Source organism: Eschscholzia californica, unplaced genomic scaffold, assembly GCF_041429995.1.
Source record: "Eschscholzia californica isolate CP2 unplaced genomic scaffold, dmEscCali1.0.p SCAF_3, whole genome shotgun sequence".
NCBI classification, from domain to species: domain Eukaryota; kingdom Viridiplantae; phylum Streptophyta; class Magnoliopsida; order Ranunculales; family Papaveraceae; genus Eschscholzia; species Eschscholzia californica.
Window position 1 is genome coordinate 49,107,636 of NW_028238420.1, and position 17,692 is coordinate 49,125,327.

General features: G+C 35.1%; 3 protein-coding genes, 1 non-coding gene and 1 pseudogene across 5 annotated transcripts; 3 read left to right on the forward strand and 2 right to left on the reverse strand.

Annotated features, from left to right (window-relative positions):
- Nucleotides 1–25: 25 nt before the first annotated feature.
- On the reverse strand, nucleotides 26–1,381 carry LOC147551241 (Cox19-like CHCH family protein). The gene is made up of 3 exons (XM_086666792.1): nucleotides 938–1,381; nucleotides 774–819; nucleotides 26–294 (listed from the first exon to the last, which is right to left on the reverse strand). The coding sequence occupies exons 1-3, from the start codon at nucleotides 1,049–1,051 to the stop codon at nucleotides 212–214; spliced, it is 243 nt and encodes an 80-aa protein (XP_086522918.1). The 5' UTR covers nucleotides 1,052–1,381; the 3' UTR covers nucleotides 26–211.
- A 236-nt stretch (nucleotides 1,382–1,617) lies between these two features.
- LOC147551242 (tRNA/rRNA methyltransferase (SpoU) family protein) lies at nucleotides 1,618–4,582 on the forward strand. Its single transcript, XM_086666791.1, has 4 exons — nucleotides 1,618–2,098; nucleotides 2,207–2,308; nucleotides 2,562–2,688; nucleotides 4,028–4,582. The coding sequence occupies exons 1-4, from the start codon at nucleotides 1,865–1,867 to the stop codon at nucleotides 4,252–4,254; spliced, it is 690 nt and encodes a 229-aa protein (XP_086522917.1). The 5' UTR covers nucleotides 1,618–1,864; the 3' UTR covers nucleotides 4,255–4,582.
- Nucleotides 1,675–1,756, forward strand: TRNAS-UGA (transfer RNA serine (anticodon UGA)). The gene has a single exon. It is a non-coding gene; the product is annotated as a tRNA-Ser (tRNA).
- A 1,034-nt stretch (nucleotides 4,583–5,616) lies between the features above and the next one.
- LOC147551244 (uncharacterized) lies at nucleotides 5,617–7,936 on the forward strand (annotated as a pseudogene). The gene is made up of 4 exons (XR_015237085.1): nucleotides 5,617–6,581; nucleotides 6,783–6,990; nucleotides 7,113–7,242; nucleotides 7,463–7,936. The product of XR_015237085.1 is annotated as an uncharacterized LOC147551244 (transcript).
- On the reverse strand, nucleotides 7,890–9,811 carry LOC147551245 (uncharacterized). The gene has a single exon (XM_086666790.1). It carries the CDS (start codon nucleotides 9,501–9,503, stop codon nucleotides 8,598–8,600), a length of 906 nt encoding a protein of 301 aa, XP_086522916.1. The 5' UTR covers nucleotides 9,504–9,811; the 3' UTR covers nucleotides 7,890–8,597.
- Nucleotides 9,812–17,692: the final 7,881 nt, after the last annotated feature.

Consider the following 17,692-nt stretch of genomic DNA (forward strand, 5'->3'; position numbering starts at 1 on the left):
TTCTTTTCTTCATGGACACATATCATGTATAAAACAAGCATTGAAATCTATGGCAAAACAACTTGAAGGTTCTTCTGAATCAGTTTAAACATAAATAGAAACGTTCGAATAAAACTCTTCTTTTGAATCAAGTTAACAAATGAAATACGAAAGAATCATTAAAAACTACTTCTACTAGAAACCATAAAGAAACTACTTTCACTTGATCCTGTTAAATTGCTTGTGTTTTTTCACTGATCTCACTGGTTTTCGCTTCGTTCTTCCTCTCGTGACATGCTTTCAGAGCTTGAACAGCTGTTTTGACAAAAAAAACTCAGCATATACACAGGATATTAGAGTTTGGAAAGAACAAAACCATTTTGTTGAGAAAAAATTTGACCGAAATTTGGGACCGACAACATGATATACACAGGATATGGCCTACTCCCTTTGAACCAAAAAAGCGGGACTCTGGGGATTTCTCTCTCCACATTGCTCAACCAATGAGAGTAGGCGGCCTGCTTCCATTCGACAGGGGATTTCTCTCTCTAATGGCCCGACGAATGAGAGCTGGTGACATCAGCTTTTGCTTAGGGCCCCAAATATGGGGCTGACCTTTTTGCAGTTTTAATCATACATACATGTTAATTGGGCGGCTAACAAGCTGAAATCTTTTAAGTTATTTGAGAATGTTTTTAGTGAGGGGAAGAAGAAAAAGAATGGGTTCAAATAAAAAACTTCAAATTTCATGAAACCCCAATCACTAAAATGAGGGAAAAAAAAGAGATACCAACCAGGTTGACAAGCCTTCCAATTTCTATTGTTTTCGACTAGACATTCCTGCAAATAACCAACACACAAAGTTTTTTCTGATTCAGAGGCATCTGAAAAAAAAAAAAAAGGTACTAGAATTGAATGATATAGAGAGAGAGAGAGAGAGAGAGAGAGAGAGAGAGACCTGTAATGATAAATATAGAATAGAACATTCTTGAAGTTGCTTGACGCTTTCATCTTCTTCATCAGCATCGTCTTGGTGATGAGAATTTGGGGGCTGTATCTTTGGTGCTTCCATTTTCAAATTCCAAATTCTATTTACCGATCGACTGACTGACTACTCTCTCTCTCTCTCTCTCCTTTTGAGTTACTAGGGGCTAGGGCTGCTACTGGAACCAGTGTGTGCCCTAATAGGAACCAATAAATTGACTTGCCCCCTGTTCTATTATACAAATTCCTGCTACCGTACCGACAGTTTTAGTCACTCATATATGGCGACGCTTTTTCTAGAATTCTTTGCTACGTTTTTACTCCTTCTACCTACTAACTCCTGCTACCTTTAGGATGGAGTTTCAGTTTCTCATGAAAGTCAAATGAGTATCTCTTATGGGTACTCAAAGAAGAAAAACTCTTGTGGTGCCCAAGCCCAAATAGTGTGACACCTGGAATGCACAACATCTCAAATAGGTTCAGACGGACACCAGTCAACCAAATTTTTTCAAATTGTTGGCCACTTGTTCAGTTGGTCGAACGGACAAACTTAAAACGTGTTTGTTTCCCCCGGAGAGGGAGAGTACCTTTGTAAGGACATCTAATTAGGTCTCATTCTCAGCCAGAGTTACAGATGAAAACGCTTCTTTGGCAGAAGTATGTTTGGTGTGTATTAGTTATAATATAAGATGAGGAGAAGAGAGACAAGAAGTCGATATGTCCGAGTGGTTAAGGAGACAGACTTGAAATCTGTTGGGCTTCGCCCGCGCAGGTTCGAACCCTGCTGTCGACGTTTTCTTTTTGTTGCCGCCATTTCTACTACTTCTACAGTGAGAAGTGAATTGGAGTAGCAGAACCAACCCACCAGATTACTAGAGTAGAGAGAGAGAGAGAGGAATTAATGGCGGAGGAGGAGGAGAAGAAGACGGTGGTGGTGGAGAGTTATGTGGTGGTGCACAACATAGCTAAAAGGCATAACGTAGGTACAATGGCAAGAAGCGCCACCGCTTTTGGTGTATCAGAAGTTATACTCGTCGGCCGACGAGACTTCAACGCCTTTGGTAGTCATGGTTCCACTTCTCATATTCGCTTTCGTCATTTTCACTCCCTTAACGATGCTCGTCTCTACCTCAAGGTCTACCCTTTCTCTCTCTCTCTTAAACTTTTCTCTTTTTCTTCTCTCTCTCTCTCTCTCTGCAAATTGAAACCCTAAATCGAAACAAATGTTCTTGATTCAATTCAGGAGAAAGATTGTGATATTTGTGGTGTAGAGATCGCTGATGGAGCTTTCTCTGTTAATCAACATCCTTTTCGCAAAAGCACTGCTTTCCTTCTTGGCAATGAGGTATTATATAATTCTCTAGAAAAAGTTTCAGTTTTTTCTAGATCAAACACCACCAGTTCATGAAATTTAGGGCTTGAATCAGAACATTGGTGATGGTTTTGACTAATTGACTTGCTTTGTTAACTCATGGTTTTCTTAATTTAGGAGGATTAGCTCATCCCGACTAGGGTTTCAGTTGTGATTTGTTTCTCTCTCTATCATGTTCATAAAAATGTGACTTTTTTCCCATGGGTGTTTTTCCCCCTTTTTGTAGGGAACTGGGCTTTCAGCAAAGGAATGTGAAATTTGTGATTTTTTTGTTTACATTCCACAATATGGAGGTGGAACTGCATCATTGAACGTCACCGTGGCAGCTTCCATTGTCCTACAACACTTTGGAGGTATATTACTTATTGAGATGATGACGATTAACAATTCAATTTAATGTCCGAAATTCCTAATAGCATTTATCTTCTGATATGCAATCTCCCACTGCGTAAACTCTTTGAGCATGAATCTGGTGTGTTATTATTTGCTGCTTGATTTCATGATTTTTTGAAGAGATCATTCGTCTCGCTAAAGAGAAGGTGTCTAAAGAAAGAACCAATTTTTATTTCGATGTTATTTATTTGTAGATTCATGCATTAGTATGACTCCGTACAAAATACCTTGTAGTAGCCCTAGTAGAGGATATCGACTCTCACTAAAATGTCTGTCCTTCGGCACAAGAATGATATGGTTTTGTGTACTACAATCATCAGACGTATACATTCTTTTCTAGACATGTTTAATTGTATAAATGAAAACCTTTATTAGTAGCTAAGAATCAGATAATACTTGCTCGTGGCTGTTACCCGTTCGTTATGTGGTACATCAAGACATTAGATTGGCCATGCTAAACACCAACTTGGCCTAATTGGCGGAAATGGGTTATCCGGCATTTCAGAACATTTGTACCAATATGCTGCTTCCAAGCAAGATGGACTATAGGTTACAGGAGTTACAATTTTATTCTTGTTATCTCTTCCTTAGGAGTTAGGACAAGCATAAAATTTAGTTTTGGATGCTTAGAAATCGTAAAAAGCACCAAATGAACAGTCTGAAACATTTACTAGGCTGTCCCTTCTGTTAATAGTCTGATGCTTAACTTTCACAAGAACCCTTTTCATCAACTTTGGTTCTTATCACTAAACAACAGAGCCATAAGCCATCGATAGTTGTAGGAAGTCCGACGGCTGTTAGATATGGAAGAGAATTGGTGTAAGTGGAGCTAGGGTGATTCATTAGGGTCCATAGGGGCTCGGTATCATGTACATCTGCTATTTCATATTTCTATTTATGTACTCTTTTTTTCTTTGATAATGGACTGAATTAAAAGAGCTTCATTGTAGATAAGTAAGGAGTTTATCCCTTTCCTTTCAATGAATAGATGTTGGGTTTCTTTTCCCTTACCTGATCTACCCTCTGTTCTTTTCCATGTTCGCTCAATTAGGTTTTTATATGTAGAGGGAAAGGAACATTAATTTACCACTTCATCCGTTTCATATCCGCAAGCACCAAAGAGCGCTTAATCGTACATTTTTTATGTTTTGCTCCCTGAACTATGAGGCTTATTGCCCTAAAGAACAAACTTCTGATCTAGGATGTTAGGCATCTGAAATAGTTAATCAGTCTGCAGTGGTGCAGTGCAATGAAATGTTTGTCGTTGATAACTCGTCTACTAATATTTAAAATTTACAGCTTGGGCAGGATTCCCTGAAAGAACCCGTGATGGGAACAAATTTGTTGTAGCCGAGAGGCCTATGAAACAGGTCAGCCGAAATTACTGTGCCGGAGACATCGACTCTGTTGTTGAGGAGCGAAGAATCCGAAAGGAGAATGCAGCCAATGGATTTCTCGATGAAAATGGAACGGGTGATTCTCCCTCGAACATGTTAGACACATTGTTCAGTGATTCCTCATTGTAAACGAGTTATTCTTCATCGAACCACTACCACTAGTGGGTCAATACCCCAACTAGCTGTAGTTCGTACGCTGCCTCTTGAACAACATCAGTTTCAAGGCAGATAAAAAATGTAGCAGTAAAAACAAGGACCAGAGAGATCATTGATAGGGAAATTTTGTTCGGGTTTTGAGTTACAGATCAGCTTCACCTTCCAAGTGAGTTTTATCAGTATTGTCTTGAATCTTAATAACCCTTGTGAATTAGTATGCAAGCTCGGATAACTATGTTTGATTTTTTCTCAATCTACAAATATTACTGATTAATGCAATTTCTGTCCATCTCTTTCGACATATTCACCATATGTAATCAAATTCCAATAATATATACCGATAAAACCATGGTTAATTCCACATGAATCGCTGCTGATCTATCTCAGAACCTGACGTGATTGTCCTCCATTCCCCTCGAAAGAAAAACCAGACAAACCATGATTTTGTCATCTTTCCTTCATGACACAGAAAATCCAGCTCCATTTTCACACACCACTATTCATCCATGGAATATCTTAATAAAACAAACAATAAGTAAAATCAAAAGCTAATAAGTGCTTACATCTTTTACAACCTTAATAACTTTTATCTTTTTTTTTTTTTTTATTTCCACTTACAAGATTATAGCTTAATCATTCAATATCTGTATTCAGATAATCCCAGCAAAGATGGTGGGCTCTTCTCTTAACTTCAATTTCCCATAATAGCCTTCTGTTTTTAAATTCCATTAAAGAGGAACAGAGAAAACCCCAAGAAGTTATTGGCATCTCTCTAGTCTATAATTTAGCAAAAAGCCAAGATGGGTTTTGGGGAATTTCTGATTTTTCAGCAGGACCCATTTCTAGAATGTGAAGTAGTTTTTTGCTTTAACTAGGAAACTGGAAATTTCCCATAAAGATAATAAAATAAAGAACCCAAAAAGTCTTGTTTAGCTTTAGCTTTAGCTTTAGCTTTTAGATAGAGAGAGAAAGAGAGACCCATAACAACCAACTCCATCTCCTCTAGACTTTAGGGCTAGAGTATTGTGAGGTCTACTCTTTCAAGTCTTGAGGGATTGACTATCTTTGGAAGTTGGCTAGCAGGATTTTGGGTGACTTGGCTTTTTAATCAAGAATCCTTGTTTGCATGAAAAATGGGTTGGGTATTTGATACTTTACAAACAGAGCTTATCAACTTGCTCTTCTGTCCAATAAAATCCCATATCTCTCCTGGAGCAGTTGAGAACTCTCTCTCTCTCTCTATTCTATATACTTTGATTGGACCCACAAACCTATTTTTCATCCTCTGTGTGTCAAAATCCAGCTTATCACAAGACTCATTCCTCCTTTTCCTCCATTTTAAAGCTTTAACTAAACTAATCTCATCTTAATGATTTGATCAAAAAAGAACAATAGAGAATAAAAAAGCAGAAAGACAGAATAAACAGACAATTTCCTCAATTTCTTTATGGAACCAAGAGAGTTAGAATCAATTTCTTGCAGTACCCAATTGTCTATAATGCTAAGTAATCTCCATCAAAAGCTTAGCCGACTCTGTTCCAAACTTTGCTGGCCGATACATCGTATGCGTTCTAAGCCCAAAATTATGATAAAGAAGTTCAGAAAATCAAACCAGAATTCTCATCTTAGAGAAGAATCTGATACCCAAGTTTCAGAAATTCATGTAAATGGAGAAATGGGTAGTCTGAAATCCGAAAGGCCTATTAGGGTTGCAACTTTTAATGCTGCTATGTTTTCCATGGCTCCTGCCATACCACCCAAGTCTGGAAATTCAGTTGTGTTTGATTATGGGGAAGAAGATTTCTTGAAGGTGAAGCAATCAAAGGAGTTCGATATTCGAACAAAAGTTGTAAACGATCGTCCGAAGAGTATACTCAAGCAACACAACTTGTCGAAATCGAAGTTAAGGGTGTCAATCAATCTACCAGACAACGAGATATCGTTAGAACGAAGTAGACAATTAAGCGATGAAAATAGTAAAAATTTGAAAGGAAAAGCTCCTCTATTCATGGGGTCTAGTAATGGTAGCCCTATTAGTAGAGGAAGTTGTGAGAGAAGTAGAGAACTAACAGAACAATCTTGGAAGTTCTAAGAGAAGTTGATGCTGATATTCTTGCTTTACAAGATGTGAAAGCAGAGGAAGAAAGAGAGATGAAACCTCTTTCTGATTTAGCAACTGCTTTAGGGATGAATTATGTATTTGCAGAGAGTTGGGCGCCAGAATATGGAAATGCTATTCTATCAAAATGGCCTATTAAGACATCCCAAGTTCAGAAGATCTTCGACGATTCCGATTTCAGGTACCAATCCTTTCCGCCTTCCTAAATTATAACCCAAAATTTTCTTTCTTTAACCTCAAATTTACATCTATGTATTTCTCAATGACGAGATCAAGAAACCCAAACTATGTGTTTTGTGAAAAACAGTACAAAAACAACAAGATTTTGAACTTTAGAATCTTAAATTAGCAAAATTTGAGGTTGTGGTGAAATTTGATGCAGGAATGTGTTGAAAGCCACTATGGACATTCCTCAAGTGGGAGAAGTGAACTTTCACTGCACACATCTTGATCATCTAGATGAGAATTGGAGGATGAAACAGATAAATGCGATGATTCAAGGGAACGATGGACCTCATATTTTAGCAGGAGGCCTTAATTCTCTTGACGAAACGGATTACTCGCCTGAAAGATGGTCAGATATTGTAAAGGTGAGAGGTTCACATATCCTTGATACTATTCTTGTTACAAAGTTATAAGATATATAATACTAAAAACTTGTTGCAAAATTGTTAATGTTTGTTGAGTTTGATTGAACTTATTCTTTATGTAGTATTATGAAGAAATAGGAAAGCCTACACCGAAAGTCAAGGTGATGAAGTTCTTGAAGGGATTGGGGTATGTAGACGCTAAAGACTCTGCCGGTGAATGTGAATCAGTTGTGATGATTGCCAAAGGCCAAAGTATGATATCCGTCCTTAACTAATTCTGTCTAGAACTAGAATTTGCTTATACTTATTATTACACTCTAGTTACACCACATGTGGGGCTCAAATGGAGATAGTACCACATCTTTGATGGTAACATTATCCCCATATGGATCCTGCGAACGAGGTGTAAGCGAAGTGTATGAGAAGGGTTTCTTTTCTAAATTTTATGATCACAATGATTGTTTAACTACAGATGTACAGGGGACATGTAAGTATGGAACAAGGGTTGATTACATATTGACATCACAAGATTCACCATACAAGTTTATACCAGGATCTTATTCAGTCTTATCATCAAAAGGAACTTCTGATCACCACATTGTCAAAGTCGATATCCTTAAAGTAGATAAGAAAGATGCTCAAGAAAACGTCACTAGTCGGGGGAGGAGAGCAAAGAAAAAGGTATTGAAGATGACAAGCTCATCATGTACAACGGGTATATGGAGAATTAACTCGTAAAAGAGGTGCATTTTACGATTTCCTTCTTCAAAATTTTCCTCGTCTTGCTTGATATTCCACTTATTTTCCTATGTGTATAAAGTCTTATTTATATCACTTCACTAAAGATCAAAACTAAGTTTATATATAGAGAGAAGAGAAAAACAAGTTGGTGCACTAGATTGTATAATCAAAATTTTTGAATGTCATTGTAGAATGTAGATACAAATCATACATTGTTTATAGTTATTCATAACAAGTATATATACATCTGTTTTTCTTGCTTAACCAAACCCCAAGCCCAAGCCCACTTGAATTCGAGTCACCTATCCCATTGTTAGATTTTCTTTCCATGACCTATAATAGTTTTCGTCTTCATTTAGGCTACTTTATACGTACTTCACTTGATCGTTTTTGTCTTGAAAATTCAAGCGACCGAATACAAACTTCAATCACTTCGAAAGTTACCCGTAGGGTGCAACTTTATGTGGTGACTATGATAACTACTATCACGTTGTTCTACGTCTTTAGTTATCTTCCTCGTATAGTCGTATTCAATTATTAAAGTCCCAACCGGAAAACACAAGATGTAGATGAATAATATCAAGTTGTACTTGCTCTTGTATAAATTTCAAAAATGCCTTTGGTTTCCCCTGTTTCACTTTTGATATGAGTTGTCAAAACCCTTGCTTTGTCCTGTGACCAAACATTGAAACTCATCTCTCTCTTGATTTTGGTAGTTTTTTTTTCTCCCCCTTCTTCTTTTGCTATAATTAGCATTAACAACTTATCTAATCATGAGAACTTAATTTTGAATGCTAAATTCAGCATTTTAACATTAATAGAAAGTCAAAAACAGATCTGGAATTTATCAATCTTAGCTGTCTTCTTCAAAGAGCATGAACTGTTGACCTTGTCATCAGGCTGTGGTGGTGGTGGTGGTGATGGTGGTGGTAGTGGTGGTTAATCAGTTCGTGACACCGCCGGAATCCTTCTCCACTACTCATTAATGAAAAATTCATCTCTTTAACATTACCCATTTCCTCAATTTCTTCTTCTTCACTCTCTTCTTCTTCAATCTCTTCTTCTTCAATTTCCTCTGCTTCAATCTCCTCTGTTTCAATCTCTTCTTCAATTTCTTCATCTTCTTCTTGTTCTTCTTCTTCTTCTTTGAGGTTTTCGGGGACGATAAGATTCAATCTGAGACGTCCATCTTGGCGGGAAACATGAAGAAACTTACCAGGACGATTAATCCAAACTTGAATTAACTCTAATCTACCATTTTTCCTAACTGGTTTAAGAAAAAAATTAGGTTGTCCATTTTGATTCAAAGAAGTTAAAGGAGGGCAATCCTTGTTAATAATCTTCATCTTTAATAATTCATTTCTCCTCTTAATTCTATCTTCTCTTAATCTCTTCCATCTTGATTCAACATTTAATAACATTTCCTTGTCATCAACCAATTCATTACCACCACCATCTTTTTCATTCTCCATTTGATCAGAACTCTCAAACCCTAAACTCTCTGTACAAGAACTACAAAACCCACCACCAGAATTAATCAAAAAACTTCTCTTATTATTATTATTATTATTACCTTCAGTACTAGTAATTCTCTTCAATGAATTTGATTCCACAATATTATCTGGGTTTCTGAAATCTCCAATGATTAGCTTCAATCCGGAATCTATGGAAGTAAGATTCCGGTACCGGGTTCTTTTAGGGTTAAGATTATTATCTGAAATTGAAGAAGAAGAAGAGTCTGGGAAAATTCTCTTACAGAGAAGAGTAAGCATTTTTTTGGTTTTGAAAAGAACAGAGGAGAAGAAGAAGAAGAAGGTGTATTTATAGAGAGAGAAAGAGAAGAGAGAGAAGGTGTAATACGGGTGATGGTCGGTTGGGTTGTAAAAAAAGACAGGAACAGCAGCAGAGAATCAGCACCGCTAGACAATGGGATTAGGGAGAGAGATGGAAGATGATGGATGATGAGGTGGAATAGTAATCTGGTGGTGTTTCTAGTTTTTTAGGGTCCCACTTTAAAACTCTCATCACACTCCGTTATATCTGCCTCTTCTTTAGAAATGGTTTTAGGACTTCTTCCTTTTTCTCTAGCTTATCATTGAATTTGTTCATCTATTTATGTACACATTATCTTGTTAGATAGGCCAACATATTTTTATTTGGAAAATAATAAGTGTTAAATATTTTTTTCATGAGTCACACTGATAAAAGACCGTCTAGATTTTTTTTTTGTTGAACTAAGACCGTCTAGATCAAAATCAAATTTTAAAGAAATTTGTCTTTTATTGAAAATGATTCACACAGAATTTGGCTATCAAATTTACCAACATTCTAATTTGACCTCTAATACTGTGATAATGTTGACCAAACTTATCTTTTTTTTTCTTTTGTTAAAAGACCAAACTTACCTCTTATCTTTTTTTTTTTGTTAAAAGACCAAATTTACTTCAATTATCGAAATTAGTCGTTAGTAATGGTTTCCAGTAACGAATTATCGTCACGACTTTCAACAATTTTTATTACAAGTAGCTAATTATAGATGGTTGTTGTTGACGACGAGTGTGGGGATAAAAAAAATGAAATAAATAACTTACCAACAAAGGGAAAACTGTTGTAAAGCAATCCTACATCAGTGGTGTGTGGTGCTCTTCTTAAGAGGTAAAGCACCATTCCCTAGTGATGCCTTTTAAAATCGTGAGGCTTAGGTGTACCAAAGCGAGCAGTATCACTAGCAGCCCAGAAGGCTGGTCCGCAACATCCTATAACATAAACAACGTATTTTTATTTTTTGATGAAGGATAAACAACGTATTTGGATTTCAACATAAAAAAAACAATGTATTTGGGTGGATATGGGAGATGGACATGACAGAAACATAAAAACTAAAAATATAACTTCTTTTTTTTCATATATTAACAATTAAATTTGACTAACAAAATCATAATCATAGGACCGAGTCAGAAATATTGTATAAATATGAAAGCCAACTTTATAATTAGTGAAAAATTAGGAGTCAAATTAGAGTTAACCTTTCTAACTTTCTTATTCTTTTGCAGCCAAGCTATTTGTCACTCCACCAATACATAGACATAATTTGGTGTATGTATTTTTTTACTCTCTCCATTCGAATCATCTAGTACTAATTCGTTTCAACTACAAGCTCAAATTATTTGAAATTATATTCAACTCTTATTAGATTTGTTTTATTTTTTATTCAAATGGTTAAAAAAATCATTCATCATTTGTCAAATGTATTGGTCTGATGAAGTTCATATTAATTTTTTTTTTTTTTTTGTTGAAAAAGGTTCATACTAATCAGAGGAGTCAAATTTCAATATATATAAAAAGAAAAGGAAAGACCATCTTAGTTTCATTCTTTTGGTCCCTTGGAGTTGGTTGACAAAGTAGAATATTTTGATGAGGTGGATCCAGAAGTGTAAGAGATGACACCTCAGGTGCCTTGTTTGACTTGACTCAGTTTATGTGTTCTGCCTCTTTTTTGCATTTCCTTCACTATTGTGTTTCAGATACCACACCACTCTTTGACTCCTTCAAGTTTCAACAGCCAGGCAACTGGCAACCCAATATTTTATCAACTGTTCAACAAAAAAAAAAAACTACTATTTTTTTTTTATTTCTCCCAATTCTTTATATGAAGAGGGTGGTGTAAACTACTTCACTCACCTAGTCAACCATCATCACATTACCACATGCAAAATGCTATTTGGACGAAAAACACTCCCAATGAACCAACAAAGTTAAATTGGTGATGTCATGTGCAAATTTAATTTGATTGCATTATTCCGACTATTTCTTGTCGGGTCAAATAGCATTAGTGTTATCAAATATATCATTTTTTTTAAAGGAACTGTTCCATAAATACAAAAAGGTAACAAGTACAAACAGTTCAGTTACAAGAAGGCTGGACCAACCGCCATTCATTCTCGAGAATGCTTCTGACTTCTAGTTAGCTTAACAAGCTCATCGGCTTTACTATTTGCTGATCTATTTACAAAATTACAAGTGAAAGTAGCAAAAGATCGACTTAAAGCTTGGATTGTGGTGATTATACTTCGACTAGTCCAATATGCTGCATAGATATCACCATTTATTGCTTTGATAACATTGTTAGAGTCTCCTTCTACTATCAGGTTCACACAATTCATCTCCATGGCCAACGTTACAGCTTGAAGTGCGGCCATAGCTTCCCCCTCATCTATTGTCCTGCATCGTATGATTGAGGATTTCCCCGCAATGCATGTAGAGAGAGAATCATGTAATAAAATCCCTGTTGCTGCCGCTTCAGCTACCCTGGTTAAAGATACATCAAAGTTACATTTGATGACATTTTGAGGAGGAGGAGTCCAAGCTTTCTGTGCTATAACTGGGGGCTCCTTTTCCTTCGCAATGAGAGTTTTTTGTACTAAGACAAAACTTTGAATCCTCTCTATACAAGAGGTTGTTGCTGAAGGAGTCCGCGATTGAAATATAGCTTCACACCTGGTTTTCCAGATAATCCACCAGGCTGTTATAATATATAAGAAAGACTCCTGAAACTCATCGTTTTGAGCTAATAACAGTCTTATTGTGTAGAAGATCTGAAAAAAATCCACATAACTATAAATGTAAGTAAAAACCCGAGATGATCGGTTCTTGTTATAGTTTGGACATACAGTTTGCTTTGAAACCATAGTCATATCAATGTGTGAGGTAATAGACTATAGTTCTTATCATGGAATTGAAGATACTAACAAATTTTTAATTCAACACCTTATCGTAAATTGTCTAACAATCAATAGGGAAAATGAAAGCAATGTAAAACAAAATCATAAGCTTAAACATATCTGGACCTTAAACATATCTAGACTACAGGCTAAAAGAACCCTTACTTAATCGAAAATATCACGAAAAAATGGGGTAAAATCTTGATATTAGTTGGCAACCAGAAACTTTGGGGTCAATGTACTTTTTTTTTCTTTTTTTTTGTTGAGGCAGGGCCAATGTAATTAAGGGAAGGGGAGGGTAGTGGATATTGGTTGAAATGTCCCCAAATGTCCGTGTTATTGGTTTGGGACATTTCAAATGTCCTGAAATGTCCGTGTTATTCATTTTTGACACGAAATTAGGGACATTTCAAGACAAATTGGTTTTTGGGACATTTGGAGACATTTTAGTGTAAATTTGGATAGCTTTTGGAGAGAAAATGTTTCTCAAAATATGGAAGACACTTGAGGACACTTGGGGACATTTCAGTAAGGAAGATAATAAAAACAATTATTATTATCAAATTAGATTAATAATTCATAATAAATGATATATCAACAATAAAATACTTTATTATAGTAATAATATTATTATATTACTATATTATATTATTAAAATATTATTATCATATTATTAAATTATCTTATTATTATATTATAATATTTTTATTTTATTATTAAATTATATTTATATTATATTATAATTAAATTAAATTATAATTATATTATATTATAATTATATTATATTATTGCATTACTATAATATTATCCTATATATTACTATATTATTGTATTATTAATATATAATATTATATTAATATATTATCATACTATATTAAATAATAAATATTTACCAATTGCCCATCAATGTCCACAGATATATACGGATTTCTACGAAAACCGAAAAATATATATTTGAAATATTAATTAATTTTCTTTATTTCATGTGGTAAGACATTAATAATACTAAAAATAATAAACATCAACTAAATAAATGTCTATCAATGTCCACAGATATTCACGGATGTCTACGAAAGTCGAAAAATATATTTTCGAAATAGTAGTACAAATATATTGTTTCAAATGATTAGACAATAATGATAATATTAAAATAATAAATGTCCATCAATTGTCTATCAATGTCCTCAGATATGTACATATGTCCACAAAAGTCGAAAAATATATTCTTGAAATATAAGTACAAATATATTATTTCATATGGTTAGACCATAATGATAATATTAAAATAAGAAATGTCTACCGATTGTCCTTCAATAATAATAATAATAATAATAATAATAATAATAATAATAATAATAATAATATCAACTACACATTTTGTCTTTGAATTCAATATGTTGAAATGTCCCTAAGACTTTTTGTCCATGAACCAAATGTCTTGAAATGTCTCCAAGACATTTTGTCTATAAATCAAATCTCTTGAAATGTCCATAAAGGCATTTTATCTAAGAACAAATGTTTCGAAATGTCTTAAAATATCTGTGGAGCATTTCGTCTCTGAGTGTCCGCCAATGTCCTCATCCACTACCACCCGTCTTAACACATCACTTGAAAGTAATGAAAAACCAAGGATTAGTTTTTTTTTTTTTGTTGCCAAAGGACTAGTCATTGGGACCCCTTTCTTTTAAGGGATTACCAAGACATGAGTATTGAGTACGCTTGTTTAGATGGTGCCTGCCCTAAAATAACAGACAGTACTCTTGTATGTGACTCTGTCTCTTAGTTTATGGAACATTTATATCTTCTTATAACAGGTGGTATCATTGTATTATTTATGAAACATGAAATGATACAACACTGAACAGCGGCGTACAGATATGAAGAAACAACTATTACATTTATAATACGTTTATATCACTATTTTTTTTATTAAAATGATTGCTATCACTCCTTACCGCATACTAATAAAATTACATAAGCTTTTAACTAGATTCACAATCTCTCCTCACTCCACAAGCGCCCGTCAACACTTGATTGTCCAAGTGGTTGTTTGTGTTAGACATAAACTCCAAAAATTCTGGAAGTCTTAGGTTGCCATAGCTCATAGGTAATGGAATACTGGAATCCATAGTTTATTGAACTTGGGTTATTAAGGGTATAAATAATGTAGTTAGATAGACTTTAAGCCGTTCATTTTGTTAGGCTTTAGGCCACTAGTTTAGTTGGGCTATAGACCGTTTTTTTTCAAAGTTTTTCGGCAGTGATCGGGCTTATCACATCTTTGATGTATCAAATGCCATTGTAACGATTTTTTTAGTCACTTTCAAAAAAAAAACACTCCACAAACCTCCAATAATTTAACCAGCGATTTACATGTCATGTCACTTCGGTCTGTATTTAAAAGTAAGTCTTGGAATTTATTCCGAAAGAATTACAGTTTCTGGTTAAGAATGTGATTAACTCTACCATTTGTGCTTTTTTGCACATACGTTTTTATTAAGAATTCTGCCAAGGTTTTTACATCATGACGATAAATTTTGTATTTTAGCCTCAAAGGTGATCTTATTCAGGTTTTTCTTATAATCTTCTTATGATCTCAAAATGTGGATTAATTAGTTTGCTTTTAACTTCGATAAACCTTTCTTAAACTAAAAGATACTCCATTCATTTGGATCATATATATAAAGTGGTATTTTGGGACCTACCTTTTTTTTTTTTTTTTTTTTTGAGGGTAAAATAATACCATTACCAATAAATGTTACCAAATACAAAGTATCATCAAAAGGAACAAAAACCACAAGGGTGTAATAGCAGTAGAGCTGAGTTACAGGGGTTAAAGCTAAAGAAGCTAATTCATGGGCCAGTGCATTCGCACTTCTTCTACAGCATAAGAAGTGGACATTGAAGTTTGACACGTATCCACGTAGCTCGTGCATGTGGGGAATCAAGCGCCACGGGACCGTCGGATCTGCATCAATGAGAAACTCCCACAAAACCCCACAATCCATCTCCAATATAAAGTCATCTAGTCCCAATAGTTCAGCCGACTCCAGCCCTAATAAAACTCCCTTTATCTCACTATGGAGAGGAGAGATAGGATCAAATGTTGTCGTCGTCGAGAAGATGATGTTGCTCATGTGATCTCTTATAACTTCTGCAGCCGATCCACCAGTTTCTTTGAACGATCCATCAGTATTTATTTTATATTGACCTGGTGTTGGAGGAGTCCATTGATCAACCTGTATCCAAGAAGAAGTATTAGTTTGTGATGATGGATCAAATGATGAAAGGGAGTTAAGAATGATCTTGGTTGAGATCCAGCAACGGTTGACGTCTATGGGTTTATTGTTGAATATAAATGCATTTCTGCATTTCCACCATTCCCATAGAAGGGAAGTATAGGTAAACCATAGCTTTTCTTCTTCCTTTCCATTCATTAGTAATGACTTTAGATTATCGACTGGATTTATACTAAGATGTTGTAGTTTATGATCACCAGTAGCTCTGATTAATTCCTTGAATTTCATGCAAGAACCAAATAGGTGTCCAATTGTTTCTTCTTCCCCCAAATCACAGAGAGTACAAGTCTGAGGTAAATCCTGTCTTCTTTTACCTATATTTTGTTTAGTTGCTAATCCATTGTGTATTAACTTCCATATAAATACCTGGGTTTTTGGATCTAATATTGATTTTTCCCAAAATCTTTTCCATGGGAACAGATCTACAATAGTTGGTAATGATGGTAGACTTTTTATTTCTTTGTAATAAGACTTAGGAGTGAACTTTCCACTCTATGTTTTCTTCCATATCAATTTATCTCTTGTGAAATCATGAGTAATATGTATTCTTTGAATAGCTTGTACTGTGGTTGCATTAAAATGCTCCAGTAATAGTCGATCGTTCCATCTCTTTGGGTTGTTGAGTAACAGATCTGAAACCCAATAAATATTATTTGGTAGTTGGTTTATTATGATTGGTTTATGATCTTCCAGATCTGGTATCCATGGATCATAGTTTATTTTGATAGAGGACCCATCCCCAACTAACCACAAGCAATTATCTCTCGTTGTTGTTCTTGAATTTATAATAGCCGACCATAGAGGTGATGATGAATAAGTTTTTGGAGAAGTCCAGAAGTCGTCTAATTTGAAATACTTTGCTTTTATAATCTTCACCCACATTGCATTTGGGTTAGTCAATAATCGTCATATGAGTTTACCTATTAGTGATTCATTCACCTCCTGCAATGACCTTATCCCTAAACCTCCATTGATCTTTGGAGAAGCTATTATTTCCCACTTTAAGAAATGCATTTTCTTTTCATTCTCATTGTGACCCCACCAAAAATTACGTTGATGTTGTTCCAGTTTTTCTATGATGCCCTTTGGTACTAATTGATAGCTGAATGGATATGTACAGTAAGAGTTTAATACTGACTTGATGAGTACAGTTCTCCCTGCCTGTGTTGTGAATTTTTGTTTCCACCCTGATAATGCTGATTGATACTTATCTAACATCCATTTGTGATTTTTGATTCTGTTTCCTGGCTTGTGCAACATGGATCCAAGATATTTGGCCTCATCTGTCATAATTGGATCTTGAAGATCAGAGGTAAAGGCATTTTGTGTTTGCAAAGAAACTCCGGAGCTAAAAAACAGAGAAGACTTCGTATAGTTGACTAATTGACCTGAGAAATCAGAATATGTCGACATAATGTCTTTTACAGCTTTTAAGTTATCGTTAGTAGCCTGGCCAAATAGAATTAAATCATCGGCAAATAATAGATGGGAAATGCTAGGGCTATGATTATTAATTTTGTAACCTATGTACAACTGTTGATGTTCATAATGAGAAATAACGTGGGAGAGGGCTTGTGAGGTTAGGATAAAAAGGTAAGGGGATAAAGGGCACCCTTGCCTCAGGCCTCTAGAGGCCTGAAAATGCCCCACTACCTGACCGTTAATCTTTATACTAAAAGATGGTGTGGTGATACAGGACATGATCAAATTTAACAAAGTACCATCTAGACCCATAGCCTGTAGGACTTTCCTAAGAAAAGTCCAGTCTACTCGGTCATATGCTTTTGCCATATCCATCTTTAGGCAGAAATTACCTTTTTTGGATTTAGAGTTTTTCATAGAATGAAGTAGCTCTTGAGTTATTACTATATTATCTATAATCTGCATATCTGGGACAAACGCATTTTGGGTCCAAGAGATACAATTCTCCAAGTATGGTCG